Source organism: Odocoileus virginianus, chromosome 12 (assembly GCF_023699985.2).
Source record: "Odocoileus virginianus isolate 20LAN1187 ecotype Illinois chromosome 12, Ovbor_1.2, whole genome shotgun sequence".
Lineage (NCBI taxonomy): Eukaryota > Metazoa > Chordata > Mammalia > Artiodactyla > Cervidae > Odocoileus > Odocoileus virginianus.
In genome coordinates this window covers 51661228-51686418 of record NC_069685.1, presented here as the reverse complement: position 1 = coordinate 51686418, position 25191 = coordinate 51661228, and the positions used below count along the sequence as shown (strand labels likewise).

The window sequence follows — 25191 nt, the reverse complement described above, 5'->3', positions numbered from 1 at the left end:
AGTCTCTGAGTTGAGGATCTCCGAAGTTAGAGAAAACATTGAGATCAAAATCATGGTTCCTGAGTTTCTTGTGAACCATCTGTACCAAGACATATATGACTTTTCTTAGGAATGATGCAGTCTTTTTAAGAGGTGGGAAGAGAAGCATCAATAATAAATAGTTCTTCTCTGGCAGTCCAGGGGTTAAGACTCTGCTTTCCAATGCTGGGGGTGAGGGTTTGATCCCTGGTCAGGAAACTATGATCTCACATGCTGCACAGCCAAAAATAAATACATAATTTTTTAAAATAATGATACTGATTCTTCATTCTGAAATGTTCAAATTTTAGGTCAGCCAGGAGAAAACCGAGTCACTCTGATCTTTTTCCTCGGGGGTGTAACCTTTGCTGAAATTGCCGCCCTGCGATTTCTCTCCCAGCTGGAAGATGGAGGTACAGAATATGTCATCGCCACCACTAAACTAATCAACGGGGCCAGCTGGATAGAGTCACTAATGGAAAAACCTTTCTAGGGCGTTCCAAGTAGACTTACCAGTGAACTACAGAATAAATTGCTCCTTTGAAGAAGTTACTGGAACAGCAGTGCTGTTCCATGGAGAAACAGGAATAACAGGAATAAGAACAGGAATGCAGAATTTACTTTGGGGTCAGCTTCTTAAATTAGGCTGTTTTCTCCTTTCAGTTTCTCTTTTTGTGTTCTTAAATTTCTCAAAGAAGAATGGAAGAGACTCAGCCTGTGTAAAAGAAATCCCAGTTTTTAATGTTCTGAGCCCAGGATCTCCATTAGAGACCTCTGGAAATATATGAAGGGTAGTGGGGATGGGTAATCTGTTCAGCCACATAAATGGGGCCAGTTCTTAAGAACGCAGGGACCAACCAGGTAAAAATGAAAATAAATGTGGAAGTCCAACCCCTAATAAATAGTGCTGAGTTTCTTGGAGGTGCATCATGCCTAGGGCAGTGGCCAAGTGTTAGGGGCCTGAGGCTGGTTATCTCAAATCCCTGAGTTTGAGATTGTTTCTTCCTGTAGAACATGGCACCTTCCATCCAGTGTCACCAGTCTGTGTTACCCGGTCGTCAGGGCAAGTTTTGATTCCTCTGCTTCTAAAAAAGCAAAGGTTTGGAAGAGCTTCTTGCCCCAGGACAGAGTTTATGCTCTCTGTGATCAGCTGAATTGTTGTGGGTCCCCGACTTATCAAGGGCTTTTTACACTGAGGAAGACTCAGCTTTCTCAGAATGTATTTGAAGATGCGTTCTTAGTGCACGTGTTATTAACTCTTAAGAAATTTCAGTGATAGATGCCTTCAGTTTTCTTCCCTGCTCATCGTGAGCCCCACCATCCAGCTGGTGTCCCCCCCCCCCCCCTTGAGCAGTGACAGCTTTGTTTCTTCAGCATCTGGCAGCTCCCCCTCCCATGTAAGTGCCACACCTGCTGCCCCAGCAGTCTACAGCCACTCCTTACATGGTCTCGAGTGTTTGTTTTGCTAGGAAACACCCAGCTCCCTGGTCTGGTGATGTCATCCCCCTCCGGTACAGCTTGTTGGTGATCCAGGCATCCCAGCTGCTACCATTCCCGGGGGAGACTGCTAGGCTGTGGAAGGGAGGTGAGAAGGTGCTGGCAGCGAAGTTGGAAATCTCCCTCCTGCTCCGTCCCAGCATCTGAAAGAGTTAAGGCCAAGAAGGGGACTAAATTAATGGTTTTACAGCCCTTGCCCAAGTCTCCAGCAAAATTAGTTGACCCCCCCTCTTTGCTGGGGTCCAAAGTCAGTGTCCCTCCCCAGGTATCATTTCTTTTCTCTTTAAAAAAAAAGATATTTATTTGGCTCCACTGGGTCTCAGTTGCAGCACTTGGGATCTTCTTTGCTGCAGCATGTGGGATCTAGTTCCCTGACTAGGGATCAAACCCAGGCCCCCTGAATTGAGAGTGCAGAGTCTTAGCCAGCGGATCACCAGGGAAGTCCCCCGAGGTGTCATTTCTGTTGTTAATTAGTACCTGTACATGTTTTTGTCTCTTTTTTCTCTAGTGAAATTCTGTTAGCACGCGCCATGTTATGAGTGAAGGAAAAATTCTGCATTAAGAAAAAGAATCTCTTTAATGTGAAAATGAGGGGTAGAAGAGGGAATATTTAAAAGATTAGCTTCTTGTGAATTTAACTTGCCTTTAACATTCAGTATTTGGAAAGGTCTTAAAGAAAGCAATTCCTGTTTTAGGAATCCTTTCTCAACTCCTTGTTAGCCCAGGGAGATTAGTTTATACCTTCCAGCCCCAGTGGCTCTCAGTCTCAGCTGCTGTAGAGAATAAAATGCACCTTGTCCATCAGTGTTTTTGGCTCCTGGGATTCAATTCAAGTCCAGTCAAGTCCCCTTGGCTGGGGTTTTGTTCTGTGAACAGATGCTCAGTTGTGTCTCATGTGTCTGCATTCACTCATGACTCTCCACACTCTCTTGCTCTGAGCATAGTTAGGTCAGCTGCTAAAAATGCATTCAGCGTAAGACTTCAAAACCTCAATTGCTTCATTTGTATGCAAATAGAAAGTGAGGGATAATTATATATTATATGCCTTTGTGTAAGTTCACTTAATACTTGAAGCAGTCTTTGTCCCAAAGAAGTGTGCCCTTACTGAGAAAAAGGGTACGTGAATGGTACATTTATTCTTGGAAAGGGTGGATTGTTTACATCATGTCTGGACTTTTTGTCTAGTTGGGTAGACGGTTCTGCAACACCAGCAGTCCTACAAAAAGAAGTCTCCGTAGATAAAGAAGCCTACATAGGCGCTATTTTGTGTCCTTCTGTACACTTTTGAATTGTAGCCAAAAGAGAAATAAGTATTTGAACTGTAGTTTAACTGTGGAGCAAGAGACTAATGGTTACACGAGGTTTAAAACAGTGCACTTTAAACTTTTTCTTGTATATTGGAGTGTAGCTGATTAACAATGTTGTGATAGTTTCAGGTGGACAGCAAAGGGACTCAGCCATACATGTATCCATTCTCCCCGAATCCAGGTAACAGCACATTTAATTCTTGAAGAGAACTGGGAAGGGAGATTTCCATGTGTTCAACCACTGTAGCTTTGTCCTCACAACAGGTGGATTATAATTAATCTGACATGCAGTCTGTCTCTTGTCCTCAGTTGTACTGTTTATATCAGCAGAGCTGAACTCAAAAAAAAAAAAAAAAATACTTCTTAAAAAAAAAAATACCAGAACAAACTGAGTGCCTAAAGCAGCCAGTAAGAGGGGCTGTGATAAAGATGGCAAGGCAGAGAAATACAGACACCGCATAGACTATGAATGATAAACAGAATGAATTATACTTGAGAACCTTGTATATATTTCAGTCCTATGGTTTAACAATGACATACTGTAGAAAATAGAGGATGCTTTTTGTCATCCAACAATCAAAGACAGTACTGTAAAATTTCTCAGACTCTCTTACTTCTAAATGGATGCATGTGAACTTCAAGCTATATAATGTGTCTCAGCTTCAGTTACTCCATTGCGATATTATTTAGTTGCTAGGTCAGGTCTGACTCTTTGTGACCCCATGGACTGTAGCCCACTAAGCTCCTCTGTCCATGGGATTTTCCCAGGCAAGAATACTGAAGTGGGTGGCCATTTCCTTCTCCAGGGGTTCTTCCGGACCCAGAGACCAAACCCGTGTCTTCTGCAGTGGCAAGCAGATTCTATACCACTGAGCCACCTGGGAAGGCCACTCCGTGGTATAAAATACCCCTGATTGGGTGGTGACTAGAGTCTACAAAGGCTGGAACACGGAACTGCCTTCAGATGTCCATGTGAAGGATGTGAGAGTTAAAGGGTAACAGAACCAGGGCTGTTCCAGTAGCCTTTTGCATGTTACTTTGGTGTGGGATTAGAATATAAATCTCAGCCATACTTGCCTGTGACTAGGCAGGACACAGCCCTCCAGATGACCAGGTCTCTGTGGGGAGTAATTACTCACCGGCTTCCTGCACGCAGCTTGATAATGTTCCACTCCTGTTTTCAACCCGGCTGCAGCGGGGCAATGATTTGATAATAAGAGATCCTGATCAAATTAGAGAGCCATTTGGCTTCTGGATGATGATGTTGATAAAAGGGTTGATGTCCACACTGCCTTTTTTTTTTAAAGGTCAAAACACAGTCTTAACTACAAACTACTACAAAAAGCAGAGGAACGGGGAGCAGCATAAAGTTTGTGCTTTCTTTTCCCTTCATTGCTACATCTGGGAAAGGGTCTGTTCTTTATTGGCTGGAATCCTGACTGGTTCTTTTTACCTTACATTTGGCAGAGTTGAAGTTGGAAGTAGGTACATTGCGAAGGTGTCTATATGATGAGTCTCTAAACGGCAACACTGAATTAGAACTGAGCACTTGAGAGCTCTTGGTTTTCTGAGCTAGTTCTCACACAAATGCTTGAAATTGCATGTTTTAAGACAAAAATAAAAAAGCTAAAGTTTTTGCTTTAGTTGGGCAGTCATAAGTGAATGTTGTATGTACAGTGGTTCTTCTTGTCTGAGACTCAAGGATGGAACTGCTCTTTGTGGAAGTTTGTTAGAAAAGAATCTGGACTGTATCCCACCCACTGTTTAGAAAAGCCAGGCAGGAGGGCCTTGAAATCCCCACTGTGTACCAGTTGCTCAGCACCTCTGAGGCAGGAGCTTTTGCAGGCAACCTCAGAGCTGTGTGGGCTGTGATGGTGACACAGGCAGAGGGTGGGCAAGCCTGCCAGCGCCCCGCCTGGTCTGGACTTGCCTGTGCGCAGCTCCGTGAGAGCTCGGGGACCACGTGGAGATTGTGATTGGTCTCTAGACCACACCTAGTTGGTGAGCGCAGCTGCTGCCTGAAAGTCCCTCAGCTCTGCCGACATCGCTGGAGCGCACACAAGCCTACCTTCGGACAGCAAACCGGAGAGGGACCGTGGAGCTGCCACAGTGGAGGAGTCGTGGAAACTTTGCTGAGTGAGTGAAATGGGGAGACAGGGAAGTAGGTGGCTGGCACTAAGGGGTGTTGCTGGGTAGGGCAGCAGTGGAGGTAAAGAATTGGTTTGTCATTGTTACCATCTGATTCCATCCGTGACGGAAGATAGAGGGCTGGAGCGGATGCCAAGAGCATGACGGGCAAAGAGATAAGCCCAGAGTCAAACTGATACCCACCTCTTGGCACTTCTGCGATCCTGGCTGGCCAGAAGGGCAAGCATGCCTAGCCACAAAGCAGCGGTCCTCAAACTCTTGTAAACTGATAAGCCTTGGGGCCACAGAAATTGCAGAAGGGCTGCAGTGAGTGCCCGCTGCTTTCCCCCTACTCAAAAGGATCTCTTTTTCTCTCCCAAGCAGCGCTGGCAGCTGGGGCTGCAGCTTGAATGATGGCAAACAGCAAGCTTTACTCCATCAGCCCATTAGCAACACTCAAAACATTAAAAATGCAGGAGGTGGACGGGAGGAGAGGGTTGGAGATGAAGGCCAGTGCAGCAGCGGGAACTGGGAACTCTCCTCTCCAGGCTTCCCTCCTCTGAGCTCAAATCCAGATCAGGAGCCAAACAATGAGGAGAACGTTCGGTTTAAAAGAACTACATAATGTAAATACAGACAGTGTCCACGTGGTTGTTACGGAGAAAATCAGCACTTCGGGCTTCCTTAGCCTTAGGAAGGTGTGTTTACTTTTTAGAGGTCCTAGTCTAGCCCCGTGTCCACACTGCCTCTAACGGTGCCGGACTCGGTAGCGCTTGCTTAGTGTCCAGCAGAGGTTGGTCTAGAGAGAGAACCGTCCTCTTGGCGTGCTCAGGGTCTCCTGCGTGCCCCCACTCCGCAGGTCCTCGGGCCTCCCGTGTAGGGCGATGCCGACCTCGTCCACCATCCACGTGCTGCAGCTCCTGCGAGAGCTGCTGGCCTTCGTGCTCCTCAGCTACACGGTGCTCATCGGGGCGCTGCTGCTGGCCGGTTGGACCACCTACTTCCTGGTGCTGAAGTGACAGCGCCGCCGGCCCGGCTCCCTGCCCCTCCCACCTCCCGCCCCGCCCGCGGCCCCAACCACCTGCCCTCCCGGGCGCTGCTCCGCCTCCGACCTCTGTCCTGACGGGCCCGCACGGCCACGAGAGAATTCTCCCGACAACCTGTCCAAACACCCCTCACGACGGCCGACTTCGCTCGGCTTCCCCTAGCCCAGGGTCCGCCCCGCCCCACGCGGAAGCTCCGGCGGTTAGGTGTCTGGCCACGCGGTTTCTGCCTTTACTTCCAGCCCCGCCCCTTTCCTCGTCTGTCCAATCCCGACTGCGCTCTCGGGCGGGGGCGTGGCCATGGGACTAAGCCCTCTCAAGAGGCGGCCGCTCCTCGGCCCCTGCTTGCGGAGTGCCATCACTTCCGGCGTGTGCTTCTGGAGTCCTGCCGCCGCGGAATGGCGGCTCTACAGAGTTGGCTTTCTCGGAGCGTATCCTCGCTTTTCAGGTACCGCTGCGGTTGTGTAGGAGGTCAGGGTCGGACGGAGAGTGGGAACGTTGAGAGCGCCGTAACTAGACTGCACCCCCAGCGTTGCGGGCTCGCGCTTCGCTGCTCGGCCGAGCGGGTCACGGCTTCCCACCCCTCTCGGAGTTTTGAGGACGCCCCGCCCCTACTCCGGCTCTGAGACCTCCAGCCTCCCGGGACTAGCCCGGACTTCACGTCCCACTGACGGCTTTTTCGTTGTTCACCTGGCGAGAGAGCATTCCCCCACTTCGGTCTGTCTTTTGAGGGCGTCTCGGTCTGCCCGCAAAGTGACTTCGGTTGGCCTCTCGAAGTCACAAGGGATAATTAAGGGGAGAGGCCTTGGCCGGCGATGGCTTGCCGGAGGGAGTTTTCCCTGAGGGCGGAGGAGTTCCGGAAGTGGTCGGCTTCCAAGCCGGCCTTGTTTCCCTCGCAGCGCCTGTGGGCTCAACCTCGTATCGCAGGAACCAGCAGATCCCTTGCAGCCTAGGCCAGAGGACCAGCGCTAAATCCTGCCTGCAGAAGCGTTTTATTTGGGCCTTAGTTTTTTAAAAAGCTTTGAGACCACTATTTACACGTCTGCACCTGGTACCTCTTAAACTCCACCACCATCCGCCCGCATTCCCTCGCGGGGGGAGCCAAGTAGTGATTGCCTGTTTGTGCGAGTCCAGGCCTTTTTGTCCGCCCCGTTGCCTACTGAGTCCCGTCCTGTGAAAAGTCACCCTATGTCATCATTTGGGTTCCAGCCTGGCCCCACTTTGAGTCTCCAACCCCTCCACGTAAATTGAAGAGGTTCTTCCAGATGGGTGGTTGTGCCTTATTAAACTTACTGAACTCTGTTTCTAGGTACAGACAGTGTGTTCCTGTCGTGGCTAACTTTAAGAAGCGCTGTTTCTCGGAATTGCTAAGACCATGGCACAAAACGGTGGCTGTGGGATTCGGGGTCACTCTGTGTGCAGTCCCTATTGCCCAGGTGAAGTACCGTCTGTCACTCAGTGTTTCGGGTTTTTGTGTACTGTGTCCTCTGAAGTCTCAAACAGGCAATGAAGCGTCTGACAGGCTCTAATGGCTTTCGCCCAGCGCCCTCCCCAGCCCCAGGCGATGGTATGCTGTATCAGCGTCGTTTCATGGCTGAGCAGGTATATTAATATCCTCATTTTGATGGTCTCATTTGGTAGAAACTGGTATGTCAAGTTGGTCAAATTGTATAAAGAGGGAAGAAAGAAAAGAATGTATTACAGAACAATAATCTTTTCATTCAGAAAAACTTTATGGGGCAACTTTTATGTGTCATACACAAGAAGATTTCTGCTTTTGTAAATCTCACATTCTGGAGAGGAGGAGGAGGAAAAAGTGGAATGAGAGAAAAACAGATAAGCTCACAGATAGCGGCGGGTCAAAATGTACTTCGACGTTTGTACTTTGTGGGCCGTTGTAAGCATTGGGATTTATTATGATAAAGAAGCCACGGGGTTTTAACATAAGATTATTATGGTCTGACATTTTTTTAAATTGTATCTTTAATTGGAGGATAGTTTCTTTACACTGTTGTGTTGGTTTCTCCCATACAATGTGAATCAGCTATAAGTATACATATATACCTTCCTTCTTGAGCCTCCCTCCCACCCCTGACATAAGGTGTTTTGTGTGTTTTTTTGACATAAGGTTTGTTTTTTTTTAGTTGGAGGCTAATTACTTTACAACATTGCAGTGGTTTTTGTCATACATTGAAATGAATTAGCCATGGATTTACATGTATTCCCCATCCCGGTCCCCCCTCCCACCTCCCTCTCCACCCGATCCCTCTGGGTCTTCCCAGTGCACCAGGCCCGAGCACTTGTCTCATGCATCCAACCTGGGCTGGTGATCTGTTTCACCCTAGATAATATACATGTTTCGATGCTGTTCTCTTGAAACATCCCACCCTCGCCTTCTCCCACACTGACATAAGTTTTTAAAGGTTGTTGTGTGGAACTAAAAAGACCAGTTGGGGTCCAGGCATGAGATGATCCTGGGCCTGAATCAGGTGGGGAGAAGTGGGCTGACGGTCAGCAGGTGTTGCTGTTGGGTTAGATGTGAAGTATAGAACTTAATTTCCAGTGGTTTTAAAAGGCCTCAGCAACTGAAAGAATGGTGTTGCCAGATACTGGGATGGAGAGGAGTGGGTTTTGGGAGGAGAAAATTGAAGAGTTCAGTTTTGGAAATGACGTCTAAGTGGAGCTGTCAAGTAGACAGCTGATAGGGAAGTGATATCTTATTTTAAAACCATTGGTTATATACTTTATCAGGAAGGACTGAATAGGAAACCAGCAAACATTTTGGCAAAATGTACTTGATACTTAAATGTGTGTTTAATCATGACAGCAAGATTAATTCCCTTTTTCACAATTATTTTCAGCATCTTCTGAGGCTCACTCATGAGCCCTTTCCTTTCGGTGCCTTACTTCGGCCCTCATCTCTGCAGACTGATAGTCTTTAACCTAAAAAGGCTTACTTGGGACACCAGGTCATTTTCAGTCACAGTTAGGACAGCCTTTTCTTTCTTCCTCCAAAAGATTTTTTTGTTTGTCCTTTCTAGTTTGCATCTTGTTCTTAAGCCCTAGTTACCTCACTCAGTTCTAGGTCAGATGTCAGGAGCCTTTGGTAGACAGGAGCCTCAACTCACTCTCCTGCAGGAATAGCGTTGCCACTTCCGTTCTTCAGAGCCTACAGTGGCTCTCCATTCTGTGTCAAAAAACTAAAATCCAGAGAACTTCCTCATAGTTCAGCAACCAGGCTGGATTCCCAAACATGCCCTGCTTGCATCATATGTATTTTCCTCCTTGTTTTATCTAACCCAGGATACCTGTCCATTCTAATCCTGCTTGTCTTCAGACACAGACCCCACCCCCTGTGTTTTTTTTTTTAACTTCTTTATTCATTCTGGCTGTGCTGGGTCTTCACTGCTGCACTCGGGGTTTCTCTGGTTTCGGTGAGCAGGGGCTACTCTGTAGCTGTATATAGGCTTCTCATGTTGCGGAGCGCGGGCTCAGTAGTTGTGACACTGCGGCTTAGTTGCCTCACGGGCATGTGGAATCTTCCCCAACCAGAGTAATAATACCTGGACTGTGGTGAGGGACAAGTAAATAAGCATTGTAGAATGGAAGGCATTTGATGAAACCAAAAATAGATAGGCTTTCCTGATGGCTCAGCAGGTCAAGGAGACACAGGGTTGGGAACGTCCCCTGGAGGAGGAAATGGCAACACACTCCAGTATTCTTGCCTAGGAAATCCCATGGACAGAAGAGTCCGGTGGGCTACAGTCCATGGGGTTGCAAAGAGTCAGACACAACTGAGCGTGGTATAAAAATAAATTTGTATTTTAAAAAAGGAGGGTATTATGAAGACTTAACTTACCAGAATAAGTCAAAATTAGCTTTTCATGAGCAGAGGGGATATCATTCTTTGCTCTATAGCTCCTCAATGCAAGAGGTACATAATAAATTCTTGTTTATTTGATCGAATGAAATATAACTGTGATAAATATAATTCATGATTTATTCATGTATCTTTTTTTGGCTGCACCAGGTCTTAGTTACAGTACATGAGATCTTTGATCTTTATGGTGGCATGTGAACTCTTAGTTGCCACATGTTGGATCTAGTTTCCGGATCAGGGATCAAACCCAGGCCCCCTCAATGTGTTTATGCTCTAAATAGCAAAAATGAGATAACAGATGATAGAGGGATTGGTTTGTTAGTTCTGATACAATAAGTCCTCTGCTGAGGGAGAAAAAGGGGAGAGTCATCACAGTTGCTAGTATTTAATCAAGGTGGTCACAGCCCCCTTAACTCATGAGCTGGTTATACTGGTTTTTGTTTTTTTGAAATACAACAGCTAAGGTCAGAGGAAAGAATGCTTGCTCCCCCCAACCAAGACTGTACATGTACAGCTCAATCAAGAGGGATTCGCCCTCTCCACCAGCCGTTTATACTTTCTTAGGCTCAACTTAACTCCTTATCAGCTCTGTGAAACCTTTTCTAAACTATTCTCATTCAACATAGATGTGATTGCTTCCTTATGTGCACCCCTCCAGACTTCTTCCATAGCACCCATGGTACTTGATTGTATTAATTTTCTAGTTCACTCTTAGCTTCAACTCCTCCTCCTCCATCTGAAATCTTTAAGATTCTTATCTTTATATCCCAAGCATCTAGCACTGTGGTAATGAAGAATCATAACTTTGTGAAATTTGTGATTGTAAGTACTAGCCTTTTATAAAAAGGAATACTTTGCTCTTCGGAGCAGAGAATGATGAATAAAAGTAGGTAGAAAGCATACAGTAGAATCATTTTCATATGTTGTCTTTAATAGCACAAATAAAGCTTTAAAAGAAAAAGTTAACACAGAAGCAGCAGAGTGTAGTTGCAGTGTGAGAATTACGTTTTTCCCTTGGCTGTGATCTCAGCTTGAGCTTTAGGTTAAAAGTTAAGTAAAAATGTTTGTGTCTTTCAGAAACCGGAGCCTCATTCTCTTAGTAACGATACATTGATGAGGAGGGCTGTGTCTTTGGTAACAGATAGCACCTCTACCTTTCTCTCTCAGACCACATATGCATTGATTGAAGCAATCACTGAATATACTAAGGTAAGTGTCTCCTCGTTAAATCTTGATCATCTAAATCCATCATTAGCAAACTATGGCTCACAGATCAAATCCAGTCTTGCCTGTGTTTGTAGTTTGATTGGAACATGGCCAGGTTCATTTGTGTATTGTCTGTGACTGCTTTCATGAGTTGAATAGTTGCAAACAGACCACTCTCTGGCCCTTGACCAAAAAAAGTTGCTTTGCAAATCAGTTTACCTGTACCATTTTTCTAGATTGCACATATAAGCAATATTAGGTGATTTTTTTCTCCTTCTGACTTACTTCCTTCTGTACGACACCCTCTCGATCCATCCACATCCCTACAAATGGTACTATTTCATTCCTTTTTATGACTGAGTAATATTCTATTGTATATATGTACCGCATCTTTTTAATCTATTTCTCTGTTGATTGCTTCCATGTCCTGGCTGTTGTAAATAGCGCTGCAGTGAACACTGAGGTATATGCCACCTTTTAAATTATGGCTTTCTCTGGATATATGCCTAAGAGTGGGATTGTTGGGTCATATGGTAGTTCTAGTTTTAGATTTTTAAGGAACCTCCCTATTGTTCTCCATAGTGGTTGTACCAGTTTGCATTCCCACCATCAGTGTAGGAGGGTCCCCTTTTCTCCACACCCTCTCCAGAGTTTGTTTATAGATTTTTTTAATGATGGCCATTCTGACAATGTGAGGTGATACCTCATTGTAGCTTGCATCCCACCCCCCCACCCCCACCCCCCCCACCCCCCCCCCCCCCATTTCTCTAATTAGTACTGTTGAGCATCTTTTCATGTGCTTTTTGGCCATCTGTATGTCTTTTTGGGAGAAATGTCTATTTAGGTCTGTTGTCCATTTTTTGATTGGGTTTTTTTTTTTTATATTGAGCTGCATGAGCCATTTGTATACTTTGGAGATTAATCTCTTGTCAGTTGCTTCATTTGCACATATTTTCTCCATGCTGAGGGTTGTCTTTTAGTTTGTTTATGGTTTCCTTTGCTGTGCAAAAGCTTTAATTAGACCCTGTTTTCATTACTCTAGGCAGTGGATCAAAAAGATCTTGCTGTGATGTATGTTAAAGACTGTTCTTCCTATATTTTCCTCTGAACAGTTTATAGTATTTGGCTTCACATTTAGATCTTTAATCTATTTTGAGATTATTTTTTGTGTATGGTGTTAGGGAGTGTTCTCATTCTTTTGCATGTGGCTGTCCTGTTTTCCCAGCACCAGTTATTAGAGAGACTGTCTTCTTTCCATTGTATATTCTTGCCTTCTTTGTCATAGGTTAGGTGGTCATAGTTTTGTGGGTTTGTCTCTGAACTTTCTAATCCTATTCCATTATCTATATTTCTGTACCATATTATTTTGATTACTTTCTGTAGTAGTCTGAGGTCAGGGAGCCTGGTTCCTCCAGCCCCATTCTTGTTTCTCAAGATTGCTTTCACTATTTGGGGTTTTTTGTGTTTCCATATAAAATGTAAAATTTTTATTCCAATTATTCTGTGAACATGCCCTTGGCAATTTGATTGGGATTGCATTGAATCTGTAGGTTGCTTTGGATAGTATGGTCATTTCCACAGTACTGATTTTTCCAGTCCAGGAATGTCTCTTTATCTGTTTGTGTCATCTTTGATATCTTTCGTCAGTATCTTACATTTTCTGAGTACAGGTCTTTTGCCTTCTTAAGTTTATTGCCAGGTATTTTATTCCTTTTGTTGCAGTGGTAAATCGGATTGTTTCCTTAAATCTCTTTCTCATCTTTTACTGTTAGTGTATAGGAATGCAAGGGATTTCTGTGTATTAATTTTGTATCCTGCAACTTTACCAAATTTATGGATGAGCTCTGATAGTTTTCTGGTAGCACCTTTAGGATTTTCTCTGTATAGTATCATGCCATCTGTAAACAGTGACAGTTTTACTTCTTTTCCAATTTGGATTCCTTTTCTTTTTCTTCTCTGATAGCTGTGACTAGGACTTCCAAAACTGTGTTGAGTAAATGTTCCTGATCTCAGAGGAAATGCTTTCAGTTTTTCATCGAGTATGATGTTAGCTGTAGGTTTGTCATATATGGCCTTTATTACTTTTATTTATTCATTTTAGTTTTTTTATTGAAGTATAGTTGATTTAGTGTTATTTACTGCTATATAGCAAAGTGGTTGGTTTATATATATGTATATATACGTACATATTTAGCATATATATATGTATGTATATATACACACAAACATTGTTCATATTCTTCTCCATTATGGTTTATCACAGGATAGTGAATTTAGTTCCCTGTGCTATATAGTAGGACTCTGTTGTTTATCCATTCTTTCTATAATGATTTGCTTCTGCTAATCCCAAACTCCCAATCCATCCCTCACCCACCCATCCTCTCCCCATTGGCAACCACAAGTCTGTTCTCCAAATCTGTAAGTCTGTTTCTTTTGGTAAATAAGTTCATTTGTATCATTTTGTTTTTTAGACTCCACATATATGTGATATATGTCTTTCTCTGGGTTATTTCACTTAGTATGATCATCCATGTTACTGCAAATGGCATCATTCCATTCTTTTTGTGGCTCATTGTATATCCACATCCTCGTTACGCATTATCTGTCAGTGGACATTTAGGTTGCTTCCATACGTTGGCTACTGTAAACAGGACTGCTGTAGACATAGGGGTGCATATATCTTTTTAAATTAGTTTTGCTGATCCTCATTTCATGTAGGGCCCCTGCAAATGGGACACTTACCCGCAGGGAAGGGGCTCTGGTTGGCCTCACTGTCCAGGAACCGTTTTTAAAAGAAAAATCTTAAATATAGCAGCTCAGTATATAAGACAGGGGGAGCATGCTGATCTGGTTCAGTTGGGGCTACCAGCAACACCAGGGGTTTCTGGGTGAGGATAGTATTGAAAGTCACTGATCTAATAGAGTATATGGATAATCAGAATCATTTAAAGTAATATATATGTTTCTTTACCTTCATTTTCCAGTAGCTTTATTCTCAGCCTTCTGAGTTTTCCATCTGCATTTTGTTCTCTTTGTGTGAATTGCTAACAAGATTTTAAAACACAAAAGTTAACAAGAGATACTGATGTCCTAAGATAACACCTTTACTTCATACAGTGGTGAGGTTCAATGAGACAGGAGGACTGAACAGCCAGTTTGCAGCAATGGGACTTCCATCACATTGAGATGTAAGTCTCACCCTAATATGCCTCACTTATTTCACTAATTTGTTCTGTATTTTTAGGCTGTTTATACCTTAATTTCTCTGTACCGACAATACACAAGTTTACTTGGGAAAATGAATTCACAGGAGGAAGATGAAGTGTGGCAGGTGATTATAGGAGCCAGAGTTGAGGTAAGCAAAGAGTTACTTGGATTCTTCTGTGTTAGTGCTCTTACCTCATTGTGGTATCTAAATTATTGAATGAAGGTGTTTTACCAGTAACTGTTCTCTCAAACCGGAGAAGGCAATGGCACCCCACTCAGGTACTCTTGCCTGGAGAATCCCATGGACTGAGGAGCCTGGTAGGCTGCGGTCCGTGGGGTTGCTAAGAGTCGGACACGACTGAGCGACTTCCCTTTCACTTTTCATTTTCATGCATTGGAAAAGGAAATGGCAACCCACTCCAGTATTCTTGCCTGGAGAATCCCGGGGACGGGGGAGCCTGGTGGGCTGCCATCTGTGGGGTCACACAGAGTCAGACACGACTGAAGTGACTTAGCAGCAGCAGTTCTCTCAAACTGCTGTTGAACTGAAGAAGTCCATTTAAATGTGCTTAATACTAATGAAGAGTCATGTTGTCTGAAGTGCTTTTGTTTAACTCATAGATGACTTCAAAACAGCAAGAGTACCTGAAGTTGGAAACCACCTGGATGGCTGCCGTCAGTCTTTCAGAGATGGCAGCAGAAGCTGCCTACCAAACTGGTAGGTTAAAGTTTTTACTGTAGAGGTGCTGTTGGAGTTTTCATCTAGCTGAAAAATGAGGGATACTGTGGCTCTTACTTTGTGAGAAGATGTTCCCGTTTCCAACATATTAATCAATATTGTTTTCATTTACACAAAGAAAAAATTAATGCCCTTGCAGACCAGACCAGTAGAAGCTAGGTGGTATCTCGAAAATGAAAAATAGTAAAACTGTCAGTTAGAAATTTTGATTGCTTCCAAATAGTTAGGATTTTACTTTTTAACAGCCCAGATAATCTGTGAATATTATCTATATCTCAGGCTTTGTGGTAAACATTTTATAGATACTTTTAATCCATGCAGTTCTTTTAAAGTAGGAGTTATTATTATCATTCCCACTTTACAGATGAAGAAACTGGCAGATAGAGGGGGTTAAATAATTCACCGAGCATGCTGTGGTACCCAGTAAATAAGCAGCCAAACTGGGATTCAGCAAGTTAGGTCAAATCCTAAAGCCTTTGTCTCTGGTAGCCAGGGCGTCATCCTCTCTACCTTAGTGCCTCCCAGTATAGAATGGTGCCCCATTCACCAGGGGTTTTTTAACCATCACTGTCCATCCAGTGGGCTTGAGGCTGAATGATTTTCTAATGTATTTTGAGGGAAATCCTCATTTGACATCTTACCTGAATGGTCCCAAACTATGTCACCATAAAAATTTTTAAGAAACTGATTTGTTAAAATGTTTTTGTTTTCTGAAATCTTAACGATGTGAAAGATGTTTTAAGTAAATACGGAAAGAATTCTTAGTTAACTAATGCCCAAGGAATCAACAGATTCTGCAAACAGGACTGGAATGAAGAACGAAACAACAGAAGCGTAAAGTAGCATTAATGGCACACCAAAGATGGGAGCAGGGTTTCCAGGTACAGTGAAGAGGGAGACTTGCTGAGAACATCGCCAGGCAGCTTTGGCCACTCGCTAGGCCAGCTTAAGATCTAGCAGGAAGAGAGGGAAAGTAAGCTACAAGCATTATCTAAGAAAAAGACATTTTCCCAGAACTGACTGAGAGGGCTCACAAAGGTTCTGAACAGAATTTAAAATATAAGTGTATCTCACATGGCAAAAAAATATTCAGAATGAAAAGAAAAAAAATTCAGAATGTAAAATATACAAAGAAAAATCCTGAGAACTATAAGAAAAAAATAGAATACTTACAAAGGAAGTATATGTGTGTGTGTGTATTAGTCTTTCAGTAGTGTCCAACTCTTTGTGACCCCATGGACTGTAACCCACCAGGCTCCTCTGTCCATGGAATTCTCCAGGCAAGAATGCTGGAGTGGGTAGCCATTCTTCTCCAGGGGGTTTTCCTGATCCAGTGATCAAACCCATTGGTCTCTTGCATCGCAGGCAGATTCTTTACCTTCTGAGCCATAAGATAAAGCCCCAGAGGAAGGATATCTGCAACCCTAAGATAAAAGGTGACAAATCAGTAACCATTCAAATATTATTAAAATGTAAGCATGAAAGACCTTTACAGAGGCTCAAGGTTTACCAGCTGCATGTGCTTTCTGGAAAAAGTGTTTTGCAAAAAAAAAAAATCAGAAGCACCTGCGATACAAAAATAATGAACAAGATTTAGTACAACTTGTCAGAAGCTCTGAATGTTAAATTTTTAAGTAATCATATCAGTTTGGGAAAGCAGTGAAAGCATGCTAAGCTTCATTGTTTGAGACAGGGAGACATTGAGAAGGGAGACATTGGCTTAACATTAGACATTGTTAAACACTTCAGGAGAATTGGGGGAGGGCACAAAGAAAACTTAATAAATCCAGTTAAGGCTAAAGGTTGAAGAAGTAAAGCCTGTTAATTAGAAAATGCAGAGTAAAGGAACACATTCAACCGTCAGTAATCACAATAAAGAATAAATTTACTTATTAAATGATACTTCATATTAAAAAATAATTCTAGCTAAAAGTGTTTACAAAGGCACGTCTAAAACAACACATAGGAAGATTGGGTATTTTAAGAAGATAAACTGAAATATTATAAAAAAAGCTGAGCAAAAAGGTGACAGCAGTGTTAGAAGAGGGATTCAAGACAGAAAGCATTAAAAGGGACGGAACAGTTTATCAAGACATCATTCTTGAAATGTGTGCCTAATAAGGCAAAATCTGATAGATTTACAAGGAGAAATTGAGCTTTACACACATCTCAGGATCACAGGTCAAAACATAAAAAAAGCAATTAGGTGTTGGAACAGGATTTATTTTTTTAAAGCCTGACCAAATATATATATATTGAATACAAAATGTTGCCCTTCCCCCCCCCCAAAAAAAAAACTCTTCCAATACAAATAGTATATAAACATGTACAGAAATTGATTTTTATGCTAAGTGACAAAGACTCAGAAATATTTCTTGATATCCCCTTCCTCACCAAAAATAAAAATGGAAATTTAACTTGCACAACTCAGTATAAAAAACACACCTGATTTTAAAATGGACAGAAGACCTGAACAATTTTCCAGAGACATATAGATGGCGAACAGGTGCATGAAATGATACACAGCGTCGCTAAGCATCGCTAAGGGAAATGCAAATCAAAACCACGATGAGATTATCACCTCACACCTGTCAGCATCACTATTATCAAAAAGGATCAAAATAACAAATGTTGGTGAGAATGTGGAAAAAAGGGAACCCTAGTACACTGTTGGTGATGATGTAAAACAGTGTAGCCACTGTGGTAAACAGTATTGTGGTTCCTCAAAAATAAACCTGCACACCTGTGGTCAAACTAATCTATGACAAAGGAGGCAAGAATATACTGTGGAGAAAAGACAGTCTCTTCAAGAAGTGGTGCTGGGAAAACGACATCTACAAGTAAATGAATGAAATTAGAACAATCCCTAACACCATACTCAAAAATAACCTCAAAATGGATTTAAAGACCTAAATGTAAGGCTGGATATGATAAAACTCTTAGAGGAAATCACAGAACACTCTCTGACATAAATTGCAGCAATATCTTTTTTGATCCACCTCCTAGAATAATGAAAATAAAAACAAATGGGATCTAATTAGACATAAAAGCTTTTGTATAGTAAAGGAACTCAAACAAAAATAAAACCCTCAGTGTGGGAGAAAATATTTGCAAATGAAGCAGCCCACAAAGGATTAATCTCCAAAATACACGAACATCTCATACAATGCAACAACAAAAAAACCCAATCAAAAAATGGGCAGAACAGTCAAGTAGATATTTCTCCAAAAAAGAAATACATATGGCCAATAGCATATGAAAAGACGCTCAGCATCACTAATTAGAGAAATACAAATCAAAACGGCAATGAGATGTCGCTTCACACCGGCCGTCATCAAAAAATGACAAACAATAAATGCTGAAAGGGTAAAGGGAACCCTCCTACACTATTGGTGGGAATGAAAAACTGGTATAACCACTATGGAGAATAGCATGGCAGTTCCTTACAAAACTAAAAATAGCACTACCATATGATCCAGCAATCCCACTCTTGGGTATATATCCGGAGAAAACCATCATTCAAAAAAATACAGGCACAATCTGTTTGCCAATTCAGGACACGTAGGTTTGTTCCCTGGTCTAGGAAGATCCCACATGTCAAGGAGCAACTCAGCCTGTGCTCTAGAGCTTGGGAACTGCAGTCATTGAGCCCACATGCCCTAGAGCCCATGCTCCACAATAGGAGCAGCTACAGCAATGAGAAAGATGTGGTACATATATGCAGTGGAATATAACTCAGCCATAATAAAGAATGAAATAATACTGCAACGATATGGATGGACCTAGAGAGAGTCATACTTAGCCAAGTTAGAGAAAACAGTATACAGTATCGCTTATACATGGAACCAAAAAAAAAAGCAAAGTAACTTACTTACGAAAGAGAAATAGAGTCACAAATACAGAAAACAAACTTATAGTTTTCAGAGGAAAAGGTTGAGGGTAGGGATAAATTGGAAGCTTAGGAGTGACACATACATACTACTGTATATAAAACAGGTAACTAATAAGGGCCTACTCTATAGCACAGGGAACTCAACAGTCTGTAGTGACCTATATGGGAAAAGGATCTAAAGAAGAGTAGATAGATGTATATGTACAGGTGATTCACTTTATTGTACACCTGAAACTAACACACCATTGTAAATCAACTATTCAAAACATTTTTTTAAAAGAATTGTAAAAATAAATAATAAAACTGAAAACTGGGAATTCCGTGGCTTCCCAGTGGTTAGGACTCCACGCTTTCACTGCCAAGGGCACAGGTTCAGTCCCTGGTGAGGGAACTAAAATCCCACAATCTCTTTTTTTCTTTTTGCTGTGTGCAGCACAGCCAAAAAAACCCACTACTGTATGATCCAGCAATTCCTTTCTGTGCTGTGTGCATGTGGGTTAAGTTGCTTCAGTCGTGTCCAACTCTGCAGCCCTATGGATTGTAGCCTGCCAGGCTCCTCTGTCCGTGAGGATTCTCCAGGCAAGAATACTGGCATGGGTTGCTATTTCCTCCTCTAGGGGCTCTTTCCAACCCAGGGACCAAATCCATTTCTCTTAAATCTCATGCATTGGCAGGTGGATTCTTAACCACTAGCGCCACTTGGGAAGCCCTAATTACTTTCTACTCCTGGGTATATATCTGAAGAAATCTAAACTATGAATTTGAAAAGATGTATGCACTCCTATGTTCATAGCATTATTTACAATAGCCAAGATTTGAAAGCAACCTAAGTGTCCATCAGCAGATGAATTAATAAAGATGTGTGTGTGTATACTACTCTGCCACAAAAGAATGAAGTTTTGCCATTTGCAACCCTGGATGTACTTGCAGGGTTTAGGCTTAGTAAAATGCCAGACACCAACAAGTACTGTATATCACTTACGTGTGGAATCTAAAAAATCAAACTAGGGGATGAAGAGGTACAGACTACTATGTATAAAATAAATAAACTACAGAGATGTACAGCACGAGAAATAGAGCTGTACATAATATTATTATAATAACTAAGTGGTTTAGAACCTTTAAAAGTTGTGAATAGTTATGTTGTACACCTAAAATTTCTCTACTGTTGTAAATCAGCTGTACTTCAATAAACAAAAATGGAAATTTGAAAGTACTCAGAACTATCATAACAAGTCTCATTAATAGCAGAGACCTAGAGCGTTGTAGACAAAGTAGCTCTTAAATAGAAGCGCACCCCTTATTTCAAGGTGCATGTCATAAATACAAACACAGCAACCATAAATGACAGGTAATGTTCCCTGTGCCAAGAGGTCCTGAAAATAAACTTTTAGCCCAGAAAGTTAGGAAAAGCAAGCAAATTCAGACAGTGCCAAATAAAAGGTATAAGAAGACTAAATAGTCAAAAAGGCAAAAAACCCGGTTCCTTGTCAAGAATAAAGAAAATAAGGTTTAGTAAGTATAACTTTGAGAGCAGAAGTAACATCAGAAAGAGCCATTATAGCTTTATCTATTTTTGGCTGCACTGGGTCTTTGGTGCACGGTCTTTGGCACTCAAGATTCTTACTGTGGTGGCTTCTCTTGTTCTAGAGCACAGGCTCAGTAGCTGTAGCACAGAGGCTTAGTCACCCCTCAGCATGTGGAATCTTCCCCGACCAAGGATCAAACCTATGTCCCCTGCATTGGCGAATGGATTCTTAACCACTGGACCACCAGGGAAGCCCAGAAAGGGCTGTTAGAGAATTTTTTTTAATCATAAGAGAATACTATGATATTTATGTAAATCCTAAGTTGGCCCAGGAAGAATCAAAGCAAGAGGAGCAGCCACAAAAGTCGAAGCAGTTTTCATAAAAAAAAAAAATCTGTGCCCCCAAATGAGACACTAAGTCCACGTAGTTTTGTGCGAGAGTTTTATCAAATCTTCACGAAACAAATCCTGTGTTACAGGAAGTGTACCAGACAATGATGACAAGGCTCCCAACTGTTATAACTGTCTAAAGCCACCATGGGCTTCCATGGTATGAAGAATACGCTTGCCAATGCAGGAGACACGGGTTCCATCCCTGGGTTGGGAAGACCCCCTGGAGAAGGAAATGGCAACCCACTGGTGTGAGGTGGTACCTCATTATAGTTTTGATTTACATTTCTCTAATAATTATGTGATGTTGAGCATAGCTACTCTTGCCTGAGAAATCCTCTGGACAGAGGAGCCTGGTGGGCTACAGTCCATGGGGCTGCAAAGAGTAAGTCACAACTTGATTACTAAACCACCACCACCAAAGCCACCATAGGCCTGAACCCAGACTGGACTAGACTAGCACTAGAACAAAAACCTACAGCTCAGTATCACTTGTGGATAGACATAAATTTAAAATAGCCATATACCTTCAAAATACAATTTTAATTCAACATTGGGGGGAAAAAAACCTATCAAGAGAACATAGGCAAAACATTCTCTGACATAAATCATACCAGTGTTTTCTTAGGTCAGCCTCCCAAGGCAATACAGATAAAAACAAAAGTAAACCTGAAGAAGGAAATGGCAACCCACTCCAGTATTCTTGCCTAGAGAATCCCATGGACAAAGGAGCTTGGGAGGCTACAGTCATGGAGTTGCAAAGAGTTGGACACTGCTGAGCAACTAACAGTTTACACTTGACACTGTATGTTCTGAAATTAGCGGTGATGGTCTGACCAATTTGTGACTATACTGAAAAAACCACTGAATTGTATGCCTTAGGGGGAATTTAATGGTATGTGAGTTATATATATGTGTGTGTGTGTTTGGGGGTATTTTATTATTAAGCAGTAGATAAACTTTCCACTAAACAAAAAAGTTTCAAATGTTGCTTAATTAGAGGTATAAGTTAAAATAAATTCTTTCTGCTATACTGCCATTTCCCTCACTTATGATAACCTGTTGTTAATTTGTGATGGAATTCTATGTGAGGAGTCCTTCATTGGGGTTCCTTATTACTCCCATCTGACGTTTAGGCTGCAAACCTTAAAATAGGTGTGTTTCTAACCTTCTGAGGTTCTAGTCTTAGCTGGATGTTCCCCCTCTTTGATAAACTCTTTGTTGAACCTCAAAAAAAAAAAATAAGTAAATAAATGAGACATAGTCAAACTTAGAAGCTTTTGCACAACAAAGGAAACAAACAAAAAAGAGAGCCTACAGAATGGTAGCAAATAACTGCAAACAGTGTGAACCGACAAGACTTAATTTCCAAAATATACAAACAGCTCATACAGTGCAGCAACAGCAACAAAAGAAAACCCAATCAGAAAATGGGCAGAACATGTAAGATATTTCTCCAAAGAAATACATATGGCCAACAGGCACATTTAAAGATGCTCAACATCACTAATTATTAGAGAAATGTAAATCAGAACTATAATGAGGTACCACCCCACACCAGTCAGAATGGCCATCATTAAAAAGTCTACAAATAACAAATGCTGGAGGGGGTGTGGAGAAAAGGGAACCCTTGTATACTGTTGGTGGGAATGTAAGTTGATGTAGCCACTACAGAAAACAATGGAGATGACTCAGAAAAGTAAGAACTACATATGATGGAGCAATCCCACTCCTGGGCATGTACCCAGACAAAACTATAATTCAAAAGATATATGCAATCCTGTGTTCATAGCAACACTATTTACAATAGCCGAAACATGGCAACAACCTAAATATCCATCAACAGATGAATGGAGAAAGAAGATGGGGGTACATATATACAGCAGAATACTACTCAGCCATAAAAAAGAAAGAATGCCATTTGCAACAACATGGATGCAACTAGAGATTATCATACTAAGAAGGAGAAAAACACACATACTATATCACTTACATGTGGAATGTAAAATATGACACAAATGAACCTATCTATGAAACAAACATGGACACAGAACAGGCTGCTGGTTGCTGAGGGGCTGGGGGAGGGATGGACTGGGAGGTTGGGATTAGCAGGTAAAAGCTTTTATGTATAGAATGGACAAACAGCAAGGTCCTACTCCATTACATAGAGAACCATATTCAGTATCCTATGATGAACCGTAATGGAAAAGAATATTTGCAAAAAGAACATCTGTATTACTGAGTCACATTGCTGTGCAGCGGTAATTAAGACATTGTAAATCAACTCGACTTCAGTAAATATAGTTTAAAGGGTCTTATGTACATACAGTGAAAAAACCCCAAAACCTACCAACATTTAATTCACCGCTTAAGGTTATCTACAGTAGATTTAAGGAGAAAAGCCACCTCTGTAATCATATCAATGTATGCCCCAGGAAGCTTCAGTAAAATGTAGTGTCCATTTATGATTTAAATCTAAATTAAGTACAACTATAGTTTTCCTAAGATGATAAAAGTAGCCGTACATCATAGTGAAATATAAGAAACATTTCCATCAATGTCAGAAATAAGGGTGCCTGCTGTTCTCCACTTCCTTTTAACATTGTACTAAAGGTTCTCTTTAATGCAGTAAGATAGGAAAGAACTGCTCGAGTGTTCTGTAGATGAATTAAATATGCACATCTATATGAGCTTTCCTGGTGGCTCAGCTGGTAAAGAATCCACCTGCAATTCGGGAGACCTGGATTCTATCCCTGAGTTGGGAAGATCCCCTGGAGAAGGGAATGGCTACCCACTCCAGTATTCTGGCCTGGAGAATTCCATGGACTGTGTAGTCCATGTGGTCACAAAGAGTCAGACACGACTGAGTGACTCACTTTCATATGATGAAATACACTAGCAACGGGTATCAAAAAATGATAGCACTCAAAAATAAAACTGCAAAATGTGTTCAGTAAATACTGTTTATGCCATTATGTCAATTTAGAGTCAATTTTTTACTGTGTATTCCATGTGAATACAGTAATTTTTTAAAAAGATTAATTGGCCTTAGTGGTTCATGAGTTGAACAGCAGCCCATCTAGTATTAATTATGTTACTTTATAGTAACATTTTAAAGGATGAGAAAGATGCTCTTTAAACTTCCAAAAGATAGAGCTTTGACAATTTTGTTAGTGATCTCTTCATTTGTCAGGTAGAAATTTATTAGTTGAATATAGTTTAAAAAATTAAAATCTTAAAAAGCCTATACTAAGAGTTGTGCAGCTATAAAGATGATTGTGGGAGTTGCATTTTATAATTATGATGACTGCTGATAGCTGGAGGAAAATGCCAGGGTTTTGACAATAGAGAGGAAAACCGACCTGTATAGGTAGAAGGTTCTCTACTCTGCGGGGAGGGCTCAGGTACAACCACAAAGAGTCCCCAGGCTTTCCTTGTGTCCACTCAGCATAAATGGCCCATCTTCCGGCAGGCGCGGACCAGGCCTCCATAACAGCCAGGAGTCACATCCAGCTGGTGAAATCGCAGGTGCAGGAGGTACGCCAGCTTTCCCAGAAGGCAGAAACCAAGTTGGCAGAAGCACAGACAGAAGAACTCCGACAGAAAACCCAGGAGGACGGGAATGAGAGGGCCGAGCCGGAGGAGCAGGAGGCCTACCTGCGTGAGGATTGAGGCCCCACAGAACTGCCCGCTCAGCCTGGGGAAGGCAAGGGCAGACGCCACCCGGCCCTGGGTTAGCACGGCTTCCTCTATACAGAGAGGCAGTGGCAGGTCCTGCCCGGGCCCATCAGACCAGAGGTCGCTGTGAGTGCCTGACCCCTGTCCCCACCGTCTCAGGCTTGTACTGGACCTGGCTCTTAGCCCATGGGTTAAATAGCACCCTACTTAACATTTCACTCCACTCAGCAGAGTTACCCTCTCACCCATCCATGCATCTTTTTACCTTCCACCCAGAGCATTTCACCAACCTGACCAGAGAGAGGGGGCCTTCTCTGTCATGTCCACAAGTTCAGTAACTGTTTAACCTCAGTTTTCCCATCTTATTTACATTTTCTAATATGATTCAGTATTTGCTTCCTCCATAGGGACGTGAGTTTGGGGGGAAAAGGGAGACTGTCCTGTTTATAAGATTTCTTTGTGTTGGGTGTTTCTAATGCCTTCTGGCCTCAGTGCCCTGTAAGGATATCTCAGGCTGAGGAGCCAGAAGTCCGTTGTTCTTACGGGACTGAATATGCGGTGTTTACCTGGTGCTCACAACAGGACTTACTCCAACACACGCTTCTCATTTCCTTTTTTGCTTGGAGTTTCTCTATTGTATCTGAAGGAAAATAATTTTTTTTGCATTTAAAAGAGAAAA

The 25191-nt window shown here is 42.3% G+C and overlaps 3 protein-coding genes and 1 long non-coding RNA gene across 5 annotated transcripts in view; 3 read left to right on the top strand and 1 right to left on the bottom strand.

The window, feature by feature from the left end:
* Window positions 1-2319, top strand: part of VPS33A (VPS33A core subunit of CORVET and HOPS complexes) — a 12259-nt gene extending 9940 nt beyond the window's left edge. Inside the window, exon 6 of the mRNA XM_070475249.1 lies at window positions 330-2319. Within this exon, the coding sequence (XP_070331350.1) occupies window positions 330-511 (182 nt within the window). The 3' untranslated portion in view covers window positions 512-2319. The remainder of the gene's footprint in view (window positions 1-329) is intronic.
* On the bottom strand, window positions 378-14323 carry LOC139037787 (uncharacterized). The gene is made up of 2 exons (XR_011490686.1): window positions 14050-14323; window positions 378-9560 (listed from the first exon to the last, which is right to left on the bottom strand). It is a non-coding gene; the product is annotated as an uncharacterized lncRNA (long non-coding RNA).
* LOC139037786 (uncharacterized) lies at window positions 2417-5995 on the top strand. The gene is made up of 2 exons (XM_070475250.1): window positions 2417-4958; window positions 5809-5995. Exon 2 carries the CDS (start codon window positions 5834-5836, stop codon window positions 5966-5968), a length of 135 nt encoding a protein of 44 aa, XP_070331351.1. The 5' UTR covers window positions 2417-4958; window positions 5809-5833; the 3' UTR covers window positions 5969-5995.
* On the top strand, window positions 6361-25191 carry DIABLO (diablo IAP-binding mitochondrial protein). Of its 2 annotated transcripts, XM_070475247.1 has the most exons (6): window positions 6361-6440; window positions 7302-7428; window positions 10950-11081; window positions 14323-14433; window positions 14907-15003; window positions 24307-25191. In XM_070475247.1, the coding sequence occupies exons 1-6, from the start codon at window positions 6391-6393 to the stop codon at window positions 24504-24506; spliced, it is 717 nt and encodes a 238-aa protein (XP_070331348.1). In that variant the 5' UTR covers window positions 6361-6390; the 3' UTR covers window positions 24507-25191. The 2 variants fall into 2 exon arrangements, with proteins under 2 accessions (XP_070331348.1, XP_070331349.1); XM_070475248.1 differs by lacking the exons at window positions 6361-6440; window positions 7302-7428 and adding an exon at window positions 7435-7594.

Coding starts and splice junctions, on each gene's coding strand:
- LOC139037786 (XM_070475250.1), top strand. CDS start 5,834: ATGCCGACCTCGTCCACCATCCACGTGCTGCAGCTCCTGCGAGAGCTG.
- DIABLO (XM_070475247.1), top strand. CDS start 6,391: ATGGCGGCTCTACAGAGTTGGCTTTCTCGGAGCGTATCCTCGCTTTTC. Junction 6,441..7,301: donor AGCGTATCCTCGCTTTTCAG/GTACCGCTGCGG, acceptor CTCTGTTTCTAG/GTACAGACAGTGTGTTCCTG. Junction 15,004..24,306: donor AGAAGCTGCCTACCAAACTG/GTAGGTTAAAGT, acceptor ATCTTCCGGCAG/GCGCGGACCAGGCCTCCATA.